The sequence below is a fragment of the Scyliorhinus canicula genome, chromosome 14, assembly GCF_902713615.1.
Source record: "Scyliorhinus canicula chromosome 14, sScyCan1.1, whole genome shotgun sequence".
NCBI classification, from domain to species: domain Eukaryota; kingdom Metazoa; phylum Chordata; class Chondrichthyes; order Carcharhiniformes; family Scyliorhinidae; genus Scyliorhinus; species Scyliorhinus canicula.
The window spans coordinates 116,696,381-116,709,095 of NC_052159.1; the positions used below are offsets into that span (position 1 = coordinate 116,696,381).

The 12,715-nt window shown below is 46.7% G+C and overlaps 1 protein-coding gene across 1 annotated transcript in view; it reads left to right on the forward strand.

The window, feature by feature from the left end:
* myo16 (myosin XVI) overlaps nt 1-12,715 on the forward strand; it is a 650,273-nt gene that overhangs the window by 487,216 nt on the left and 150,342 nt on the right. Inside the window, 1 exon segment of the mRNA XM_038818242.1 lies at nt 7,609-7,684. Coding sequence (XP_038674170.1) covers nt 7,609-7,684 — 76 coding nt within the window.

Below are 12,715 nucleotides of genomic sequence, written 5' to 3' on the forward strand. Positions count from 1 at the left end.
AGGGATTAAGGGTTACGGTGTTCGGGCCGGTAAGTGGAGCTGAGTCCACAAAAGATCAGCCATGATCTCATTGAATGGCGGAGCAGGCTCGAGGGGCCAGATGGCCTACTCCTGCTCCTAGTTCTTATGTAACTACAGCTGCTGCCTGTCTGTCCTAACAAACACTTCTAGGGCAGAATCCTGTTCTTGCTTATTTGCTGAAGGTCACTTTAACTCCCTTTGACTTTTAGCAGCCTTTAGCTTCACAGCTAAAGGTTATTGGTGGTAAGAAATTGGCCTGGTAAATTGTGAGAGCACTTCACAGCATTCAAGTGGTTGTTCATGGATATACGTGCCATGTCTCAAACGATGATTGTTGCATTGCATTTCAATCAAACTTTGAAGCCTGAACACTTTGCCTGATCTCGAGAAGCGTCAGCACCATAGAGGCAGCAACTAACAATCAAACACTTGAGCTGGACTTCAGCACTGGGGATTGGAGTCTTGCGTTGCTTCTATCGTGGAGGCTGTCCACGAGCTCGCTGTGGAGGCTTGTATCACTCGAGTCGCTTCTTGTTCATGCAAGGACTGCGCTCTGGAGTCTTGCGTTTCTTCTATTGTGGAGTCTGTCACTGCGGAGGCTTGTGTCACTCCCTCTGTGGTGTCTTGCAACGTTCCCTGTGTGAAATTGTGCATTGGTCTCGCTGTGGAGACTTTCATCGCTTTCGGTGTGGAGGCTGGAACCCTTTGTGGTGCGTGGACCACTCTCTGTGTGGAGTTGGGGACTGTTCGCGGTGCGTGGACCACTCTGTGTGGCAGCAGGCCGCTCTCTGTGGGCTTGTACCGCTCTCTGTCTCTTGGCGTCAGGCAGCAGCATAATCCTGCACTCACAAGTCGGGATGTTATATATGCTGGGCTGAAGATTCCCCAATCCGAAGAACTCGGCGTTGGGGTCGTCAATGTACAACACGTCCAGTTGCAATTCAGATTTGGTACTGGGGTAGCCATGTCCCAAGGTGAAATCTTCGTCTGAGTCATTGTCTTCCAAGACCATATCATCACGTTTTGTGTTGGAGCTGGCATTGGGCTCGTGATGTCCAAAGAAGAATTCAAGGTCTGAGTCATATTCTTCAAGGACCGTATCATCTCTTTGGGTGGTGCTAAATGCTTGTTGCAGGGTTCTGCAGAGGTTACTTTCAGCTACTGGTCAAATTTCAGGCATTGTGCTGTTGTTCCAGGTGAAAGAATCAGGTTTTATGGCTTAAAATTTTTTTTTTGTGTTTTGGGACATTTCCTCTTTAAGAGGGCGTGGTCCACTCTGACGTCATGACGCGTGTGACGTAGGTTGTAGGAAGTGATTGGGCATGCGCAGAGCGCTGTTCCTTTACTTGGGGCCCTTTTCTCAACTGCACGTGTGCAGCTCCTTTTCCAAGATGGCCGCCAATCAAAACTGCTGTTTTCTGCTGCAAGCCGACCTCGTGGTGAGTTTTGGCGCCTCTTTTACCGTTTTTTCTTGTATGTCCCTCGCAGAATTCTTGGAATTTGTCCAGGACTGCCTGTAAGTCGCTCTTGTTTTGCCCCTTTGAGTATTTGAAGGTCTGGAAGATTTCAGCTGCTTCTGGACCCTCGACGGTAAGTAGAAGCTTTATTTTCTCTGCATCCGGCAGGCCATCTAAGTCGGAAGCTACCAGGTAGATCTCGAATCTCTGCCTGAACCAACGGCAGTTTTCACTGAGATTGACTTGGTACCTGAGCTGCTGTGGAACCGGAATCTTGAACATCATCTTACCTGGCTGCTGTTGCTGGTTGTCACTGTTCGCTGAGTTGTAACCATATGGATTTAAACGGTCACTCCTGGGTACCATGTTTTGTTATGCTCTTGACGTAGCATAAGCTGCTTCCTTGATGTGCACTCTGACAAAGGAAGGTTCAGACTTGGAGATAGCTTTAACACGTTTATTAAACTGTTAACAATTCTCCTACTTGGATTCGACTCTCCTGTTAATCCTGCTATAGCTTCTCAGACTGAGGAACCAGTCTGCTACAATCCAGGTGGTGGGTGTGATGTGTTTCAAATCAAACGTGTACTCACTGAGTGTCTCCACTGGAAAGAAGCTGAGCATGTGTGCTGTGTCCTTTTATATGGGTTGGTGTAATGCCCTCCTGTGGTAGTGTCACCTCTCTGTGTGTCGTGAATGACCATTGGTCGGGTCCTATCTTACTGACCTATTGGTTGAATGTCAGTGTGTTATGTCTCTGGTGCTCCCTCTAGTGTCTATTTAGTTTACGTGTATTTACATTAACCCCCTGCGCATTTACAGTGATGCATATCACCACAGGGATATCCTCATGACCAAAAGGTAAGTGTGTGGATCGGGGGAGGGCACCTGGCGGCAAGACGCTGGAGGATCAACACAGGCTGCAGGCGGCACACCATCTGCAGAGGGCCACAACGCAACCTGGTGCCCATCAGGCAGAGCAAGAGCCCAGATGGGGACGCCAGTGGCAGCCCAAGGTGTACAGGTGTCACTGGCCTTTCGAGGAGATGAAGGGACAGCATGTAGTGGAGTAGACACCACCTCAACAAAGAGACAGTGCGGCACCTCTGCCATGGCCTCAAGGACGTGGCACCCCGTGGAGGAGGACGACATTGCTCCCGGTGGCCATGATGGTCACTGCAGCCCTGAATGCTTACGCAACTGGTTCATTCCAGGGCTCGAGCGTGGATTGTGAGGCATTTTCCAAGCTACAGCACACAAGTATATCCGTGAGATCATGAATGCCCTGTATGCCCAGGCATCAGACTTTATCAACTTTGAGCTGACCAGGCTGTAGGAGTCCCTTCCATCGTCAAGGATACTTGATAGCATGCATGCCATCTTGCTTGCATCAGGGAGTTCCCTTCATTAACAGGAAGGGGTTCCACTTCCTCAATGTTCAACTTGTGTGTGACCACCACCTCTGGATCATACCCTGACCTCCCCCCCACCGCCTGCCGCCCCCCCAAAAAAGATCCACCACACACCCCAACTTATGGGGCTGGTTTAGCACACTGGGCTAAATCGCTGCCTTTTAAAGCAGACCAAGGCAGGCCAGCAGCACGGTTCAATTCCCATACCAGCCTTCCCGAACAGGCGCCGGAATGTGGCGACTAGGGGCTTTTCACAGTAACTTCATTTGAAGCCTACTTGAAATGAAATGAAATGAAAATCGCTTATTGTCACGAGTAGGCTTCAATGAAGTTACTGTGAAAAGCCCCTAGTCGCCACATTCCGGCGCCTGTCCGGGGAGGCTGGTACGGGCTGGTACTTGTGACAATAATCAATTTTCATTTTTCACTACCCTGTTCCAAACTCCCAGAGTCTGTGTGACATCACTGCAGGGGGATATGGTCTTTGTCGGCACTGTCAACGAGTCAATATACTGCTGTTGGGTAAGCTCTGGTGCTCCTCCATTTATTCCAAAGTCTGACTCCTGTCTTTCTGCTGACAGCACACTCACACCCACCCTCAGAATGGGGTCTGAATCGGGGGAGGGGGGGGGGGGGGGTTGATTTTGGGCCACTGTGGGCAGGTGACGAAATCCCAGTGCCCACTTAGTGTTCCTTAATCTTCTTGATCTAACATGGTCTCATAGAATCATAGAATTTACAATGCAGAAGGAGGCTATTCAGTCCATCGAGACCGCACCGGCTCTTGGAAAGAGCATCCCACTTCAGCTGACACCTCCACCCTATCCCCGTAAACCAGTAACCCCACCTAACTTAAGGGCAATTTAGCATGGCCAATCCACCTGACCTTCACATTTTTGGACTGTGGGAGGAAACCAGAATACCCGGAGGAAACCCACACAGACACAGAGAGAACGTACAGACTCCGCACAGATAGTGACCCAAGCGGGAATCGGACCTGGAACCCTGGAGCTGTGAAGCAACTGTGCTAACCATTGTGCTACCGTGCTGTCACATGCTACGTCTAGTTGTATCCTGAGATGCACATCAGAGGTGGAGGCAACCTGCTGCTTTTCTTACTCTGTGGCCTTTGATGCCCTTGTCCTGTGCACGCACTGGCTCTGCCAGTCCTGGCATCTTCATTATCCATACTATGGTGTCAATGCCGTCAGCAGTGCTCCTCGGTGACTGGGCCATGCTCAGCTGGGACCCGGCCATGTCTACCTGCGTCTGATACATATCCCTCAGTGACTGGGTATGATATTGAGGCCCTCAGCCATGGTCGTCAAAATCTGAGCCATGCCTTGGACACCAACACTCAAGAGACTGACTTTGTGCTGCAGTCTTTCCACTGTGGCTGCCACTGTAGCTGTATTGGCCTCAGTGCCAGTCATTGTCAGCATCACCTTCTATGTCCGTAGCCTTTGGGCCTCCTCCAATCGACTATACACTCGCTGGAATGTCACTGATACTCCCTCCTGAATCTCATGGCCGTGTCCTAGCATCTGCATCACTTACGACTCATGTACAAGGACTGTCCAGAGAATTGGCATCTGTCTGGGACTGAATAGAGTCCTGGGATCCAGCAGACCTCCGAGTGTTAACTCCCTTGGACGTTCCTGTCTCCGCCTGATGTTTGCATGGTGCTCACCAGATTGTGCCTCAGAAGCCTGTCCACTAATGCTGCCCACCGAGATGTGCGTCTCTGCACTGGTGGAAGGTGTGGATGATAACTGCGATGCCTCAGTACTGATCTCTTCAGTGCTCTGAGGTCGTCTCTTGAGTGGCAGGGGGACGGGGACGACTCTGGATGGCCCGGCCCCACGAGACGGAGATCCTGCAAGATAATGTGGTCAGTGAGAGGGAAGGATCATTTTGTCTGACATGAACAACTCAATTGAGACAGGTCATCTGGGGGAAGGGAAAGTGGATCCTTCCCTCGGTGGTGCAGGCCCACCTTGCTGTCAGTGATTGCACTCTCTACAATAATGTGGTCGACTCTTTTTAAAAATACCCTCTGAAATTGCATAGAAAGCCCCTCAATTCAAGGGCAATTGGTGATGGGCAATAAATGGTGGCCCAGCCAGCAGTGCCCACACCCCATGAAAGAATGAAAAATAATTGACACTCTGAGATGTTAAATGGCTGAGGGGCAGGCAGGATCATAGAACATAGAACAGTACAGCACAGAACAGGCCCTTCAGCCCTCGATGTTGTGCCGAGCAATGATCACCCTACTCAAACCCACATATCCACCCTATACCCATAACCCAACAACCCCCCCTTAACCTTACTTTTTAGGACACTACGGGCAATTTAGCATGGCCAATCCACCTAACCCGCACATCTTTGGACTGTGGGAGGAAACCGGAGCACCCGGAGGAAACTCACGCACACACGGGGAGGACGTGCAGACTCCACACAGACAGTGACCCAGCCGGGAATCGAACCTGGGACCCTGGAGCTGTGAAGCATTTATGCTAACCACCATGCTACCGTGCATGTACATCAACAGAGATGTATTCAGACATCAACAGACTCGTTAGCTGGCGGTGCAGGAAACACAAGCATCCAAATAAAACCTACCCCTTGTGTGGTGCAATCAACTTGTGAAGTCAACTGCCAGGCATGACGGAGAGACACAAACCCAGGGCTTATTTAAGAAACACTTGGGTGACATGGTAGGATTGGATACGGCCAGTATCTTTCCAGATAAACAGTGAAGATACCATGAATGATCCTTGTCATCTATTGTTTTCAACTTTGTGGCACTCCTATATTCCTGCAAATATCTTTGGAAAGTCTAAGAAGTCGAAATCTTGATTGATTTATCAACTACTTGGGCTGAGGATACTGAAGGCAATTGTAGCACAAGTATTGTGACCCTGGCTAAGACAAGCTACCTCAGCACGAGAAGGGGATCATAACTCGGAACTTTCTGGTCTGTCTGGTTCACTTGCACTATATTTTGTGATGACCTTTGACTTGGAAACAGTGCAATAAAGACAATTTGTAATTTCTTTAAATGTATATGGACTTTGTAATTGTTTTTAAGAATATTTAAAAAGAACTTTTAAGAGTTTGCATCAATAGTAAAGAGGTCAATTGTTAATTTCTTGGATAATATAAAATGCTGATCTATGTGGCCTGTCGGTTCTTGACCTGGAAGCAGTACCAACAGGAAGGAAATGAAGACCAAAAGCCAATTGTGTCAGGCAGACACAAAGGAGAGCAACTAACAGAGGAGCTGGAGGGCGAAGGTGATCAGTGCACAGATGTAGACGCAAAGTAATAGCAGAAAAAGAAAGAACGAACACAGAGAATCTTTGTGAGGAAAATAAGTAAATTACTCTGAGTAAGAGGTCTGTTTAGCAGAAAAGTAGACAGGAGCTCTTGGAGGGACAGTGGGAGTTGGCTAAAAATGTCACGTCTTACGAGATCCAACCCACAATGGGCAGGATCATTTTTTGGCAAATCTGCATATTAGAGCGAGGCAGTAAGCCTCACTCTAATGTGCAGATTCCGCGGTTCCTCCTCAGAGAGCTTGGGTAAGCGCCGTTCAGCACTGGTCCCACCAACAGCGAATGGCATTCATTGTGGTCTCCCAGGGGATTAGAGACGCCCAGCTACGTGCCTTTGGGTAGAGTGGTGCCCTGACATTTCCCAGGTGCCACTGCCAGTTGGCATGAGCACTGCCAGGGTGCCAGGTTGGTACTGCCAAGGTGCCAAACTATTGCATGCGTGCGATCGGGCTGGGGGTGCCCAGTGTGGGTGTTGGTTGGGTCTGGGGACCCTCCCATAGTGCGTTTGAGCTGTGAGGGGAGGTCGGGTGTCGTTTCAGGGGCCTCGGAGATCTCTCGCTACACTGGGGAGTTATGGCGAGCGGAGCTCCACACTGTATAAAACGTGGCTATATGTGGCTTCGGCTGCGTGTTCCCCATTCAGGCCCCTTGTTCAGCGCGGGTCACATTGAATAGCCATTTATTTCTCGGCACTGCGAGCACCGGGAAACACGCGGAATCAGGCCCAATGTTTCATAATGCTGATTATTTTAATGAAAAACAGGAATTAAATATACTTCATCGAGCTCCGCAACATCTTAGAGCACCAGACTCTGTTAGATTCTCATTTATAAATTACCTTCGAAGTCAAACAAGAATAAGGAATGCTGACACTAATAATGCAACATGGAGAATGTGGTTTCATTCGACTTTATGTTCTATGTTCTCTGTTTAATTAAAGTAAGTTGAGCGTTGAACTCTGAGTTCTGAACAAACTTATTTACTTCGGATTACAGCCTTTCAACATCCTTGATAATAATCAAATATTTCTCCGCACAAGTACATTGCCTATCAGTAAACTTTAAAGTTATGGTGCTTGTTAGCTTTGATGGCAGTAATGATTAATTTTATTATTATTCCATTGAAATATTCTCTTTGAAAATGTAAGTGCCACTTAGGCAGGAAGTTTATCAGGTCTGAGTATAGTCGATCTACTTTGACTTTACTGATCTTGATCCAGATAATTCATCACATTCAACTGTATTTACTCCTGTTGTGGGAAATTATATAGTAATCTTCAGTTGAGCAACTGAGCAATTCAAACAAAACAAATTGAATGCATAAACATTTTGCTTAAGACAAAATGATGAAAATGTTCAATGTTCTGTCTCACAACAGGTGACCTATGACTTAACTGGAGCAATTGAAAAGAACAAAGATTCACTTTCTCAAAGCCTCCTTTTTGTTATGAAAAGTAAGTGTTTATATTTATAGAAATGAAAAGCACATTGCAAACACTATGTTTATGCCACTTTATTTGTGTTAATTAACTCAGCTAGATTGTTGGAACGTCGCAAATCTTTTCAATATCATGAATGAAATGTCATTTAGTAATAAGTATAGTTGCCACTGTGTAATTATCCTATTCTTTACAATGTTTTCATTCAGCTGGTGTTAATACTGGTCCCACAGGCTTTGGAATCAAGTACTTTTCACATTAAGTTGAAAATGGCTGCTATATTCAAAGCCTTAACAAAGATATTCTATAGCTTTTCATGAATGAAAATGCAAGTAATAGTATTGAGAACAGCATGGGAGGACAAGTGGCTAGCACTGTGGCTTCACAGCGCCGAGGTCCCAGGTTTTATTCCCCGCTGGGCCACTGTCTTTGCGGAGTCTGCACGATCTCCTCGTGTCTGCGTGGGTTTCCTCCGGGTGCCCCAGTTTCCTCCCACAGTCCAAAAAAGTGCAGGTTAGGTGAATTGGCCATGCTAAATTGTCCTTAGTGTCCAAAAATGTTAGGAGAGGGGTTATTGGGTTATCGGGATAGGGTGGAAGTGAGGGCTTAAGTGGGTTGGTGCAGACGTGATGGGCTGAATGGCCTCCTTCTGCACTGTATGTTCTATGTATCCATGTATCTATGTAACATGAAAGTTATTATTCAGGTTATTTGTCATTTTTAAAATGTACAAATGTTTCTGATAAAGACTTCCAAAAACAAATAGACATTGCATTACACGCTGCTTAAGCTGACTGCTCTAATTTTGTTGAGCAACATTTTTAGCGATGTGGGCAATATTGACAAGGCCATATTTATTACCAGATTTCTAATTACTGAGAGAAGGCAGTATTGGATCTTAATTTGAAATTGCTGCTTATTAAATAAAATAAATAGTATCAGGACCTTGAGCAGGAGGTGGAGAAGTATTGAACTTCGTTTTGGACCATTTTTGGGAGCATAACTTATGCTACACAGACAGAGCACACCCTAAATTTGCCTCAGGTCACATTTCAATAAATTGGGTGATCTCACTCCAGCTGTTGCTCCTCAAATGCAGCCCACCTTTATCACGAGGATTGATTTTATGCTGCTTGCCTCGTCGGCAAAGTGACATCTGGCACAGGAGAAAAAAAAAGTTGAGTGAGGGGGAGGGGATCGATCACAACTTGGCAGTAGCCTTTGAGCGCAACAGAAGTTACAATCCTCCCAAATTTTTTTTAAACTTTACTTTTTGTTGTCAGTCACTACTTAACTTAACATTCACTGAAAAATCAGGGGCAGAATAGGCCTGATATCTGTTCCATTCAATGCCCTCCAGTTTAGAAGAGGAGGAACCTAACAACTAAAGAACAAAGAGAACAAAGAAAAATTACAGCACAGGAACAGACTCTTCAGCCCTCCAAGCCTGCGCCGATCCAGATCCTCTATCTAAAACTGTCGCCTATTGTCTAAGGATCTGTATCCCTCTGCTTCCTGCCCGTTCATGTATCTGTCTAGATACATCTTGAATGACGTCATCGTGGCCTCCTCTACCACCTCCGCCGGCAATGCGTTCCAGGCACCCACCACCCTCTGCGTAAAGAACTTTCCACTCATATCTCCCTTAAACTTTTCCCCTCTCACCTTGAACTCGTGACCCCTAGTAATTAAGTCCCCCACTCTGGGAAAAAGCTTCTTGCTATTCACCCTGTCTATACCTCTCATGATTTTGTCGACCTCAATGAGGTCCCCACTCAAACTCCGTCTTTCTAATGAAAATAATCCTAATCTACTCAACCTCTCTTCAGAGTTAGTGCCCTCCATACCAGGCAACATCCTGGTGAACCTCCTCTGCACCCTCTCCAAAGCACCCACATCCTTCTGGTAATGTGGCGACCAGAACTGCACGCAGTATTCCAAATGTGGCTGAACCAAAGTCCTATACAACTGTAACATGACCTGCCAACTCTTGTACTCAATACCCCTTCCGATGAAGGAAAGCATGCTGTATGCCTTCTTGACCACTCTATCAACCTGCGCAGCCACCTTCAGGGTATAATGGACCTGAACACCCAGATCTCTCTGTACATCAATTTTCCCCAGGGCTTTTTTATTTACTGTATAGTTTGCTCTTGAATTGGATCTTCCAAAATGCATCACCTCGCATTTGCCTGGATTGAACTCCCATCTGCCATTTCTTCGCCCAACTCTCCAATCTATCTATATTCTGCTGTATTCTCTGACAGTCCCCTTCACTATCTGCTACTCCACTGATCTTAGTGTCATCTGCAAACTTGCTAATCAGACCACTTATACCTTCCTCCAGATCATTTATGCATATCACAAACAACAGTGGTCCCAGCATGGATCCCTGTGGAACACCACAGGTCACAATTCTCCATTTTGAGAAACTCCCTTCCACTACTACTCTCTGCCTCCTGTTGCCCAGCCAGTTCTTTATCCATCTAGCTAGTACACCCTGGACCCCATGAGACTTCACTTTCTCTATCAGCCTTACTGAAGTCCATGTATATGACATCTACAGCCCTTCCCGCATCAATCAACTTTATCACTTCCTCAAAGAATTCTATTAAGTTGGTAAGACACGACCTTCCTTGCATAAAACCTTGTTGCCTATCACTGAGAAGCCCATTTTCTTCCAAATGGGAGTAGATCCTATCCCTCAGTATCTTCTCCAGCAGCTTCCCTACCACTGACGTCAAGCTCACCGTTCTATATTTACCTGGATTATCCCTACTAACCTTCTTAAACAAGGGGACAACATTAGCAATTCTCCAGTCCTCCGGTACCTCACCCGTGTTCAAGGATGCTGCAAAGATATCTGTTAAGGCCCCAGCTATTTCCTCGCTCACTTCCCTCAGTAACCTGGGAATTATCCCATCCGGACCTGGGGACTTGTCCACCTTAATGCCTTTTAGAATACCCAACACATACTCCCTCCTTATGCCGACTTGACCTAGAGTAATCAAACAACTATCCCTAACCTCAACATCCGTCATGTCCCTCTCCTCGGTGAATACCGATGCAAAGTACACGTTAAGACTCTCACCATTTTCTCTGACTCCACACATAACTTTCCTCCTTTGTCCATTAGTGGGCCAACCCTTTCCCTAGTTACCCTCTTGCTCCTTATATATGAATAAAAGGCTTTGGGATTTTCTTTAATCCTGTTTGCTAAATATATTTCATGACCCCTTTTAGCCCTCTTGATTCCTCGTTTCAGATTGGTTCTACATTCCCGATATTCTTCCAAAGCTTCGTCTGCCTTTAGTCGCCTAGACCTTATGTATGCTTCCTTTTTCCTCTGAGCTAGTCTCACAATTTCACCTGTCATCCATGGTTCCTTAATCTTGCCATTTCTATCCCTCATTTTCACAGGGACATGTCTATCCTACACTCTAATCAACCTCTCTTTAACAGCCTCCCACATTTCAAATGTGGATTTACCTTCAAACAGCTGCTCCCAATCCACATTCCCCAGCTCCTGCTGAATTTTGGTAGAGCTGGCCTTCCCCCAATTTAGCACTCTTCCTTTAGGACCACTGTCCACTTTGTCTATGAGTATTCTAACACTTACGGAATTGTGATCACTATTCACAAAGTAATCCCCGACTGAAACATCAACCACCTGGCTGGGCTCATTCCCCAACACCAAGTCCAGTATGGCCCCTTCCCGAGTTGGACTATTTACATACTGCTCTAGAAAACCCTCCTGGATGCTCCTTACAAATTCTGCTCCATCTAGATCTCTGACACTAAGTGTATCCCAGTCAATGTTGGGAAACTTAAAATCTCCTATCACCACCACCCTATTGCTCCTATACCTTTCCATAATCTGTTTACATATTTGTATCTCTATCTCACGCTCGCTGTTGGGAGGTCTGTTGTACAGCCCCAACATTGTTACCGCATCCTTCCTATTTCTGAGCTCTGCCCATATCACCTCGCTGCTCGAGTCCTCCATTAGCCCCCCTTCAGCACAGCTTTGATATCTTCTCTGACCAGTAATGCAACTCCTCCACCCCTTTTACCTCCCTCTCTATCCCGCCTGAAGCATCGATATCCTGGGATATTTAGTTGCCAATTATGCCCTTCCCTCAACCAAGTCTCAGTAGTAGCAATAACATCATACTCCCAGGTAATAATCCAAGCCCTAAGTTCATCTGCCTTACCTACAATACTCCTTGCATTAAAACAAATGCACCTCAGACCATTAGTCCCTTTGCATTCATCATCTGCTCTCTGCCTACTCTTCCCCTTAGTCACGCTGACTTCATGATTTAGTTCCTTGCAGGCTTTAGTTACTACCTCATTACTGTCCACTAACCTCCTCATTTGGTTCCCAACCCCTGCCACATTAGTTTAAACCCTACCCAACAGCGATAGCAAAAGCACCCCAAGGACATTAGTTCCAGTCCGGCCCAGGTGTAGACCGTCCAATTTGTACTAGTCCCACCTCCCCCAGAACCGGTCCCAATGTCCCAAAAATCTGAACCCCTCCCTCATGCACCATCTCTCAAGCCACGCATTCATCCTGCCTATTCTTTCATTTCTACTCTGACTACCACGTGGCACTGGTACAAATCCTGAGATTACTACCTCTGAGGTCTGACTTTTTAACTTGGCTCCTAACTCCCTAAATTCTGCTTGGAGGACTCCATCCCATTTTTTACCTATGTTATTGGTGCCTATATGCACCATGACAACTGGCTGTTCACCCTCCCCCTTCAAAATGTTCTGCAGCCGATCTGAGACGTCCCTAACCCATGCACCTGCGAGGCAACATACCATTCGGGAGTCTCGATTTCGACCACAGAACCACCTATCTACTCCCCTTACAATTGAATCCCCTATGACTACAGCCCTTCCACTCTTTTTCCCGCCCTTCTGGACAGCAGAGCCAGCCACGGTACCATGAACCTGGCTACTGCTGCCTTCCCTGGTGAGCCATATCCCCCAACAGTATCCAAAACGGTATACCTATTTTGGAGGGAAATGACCGCA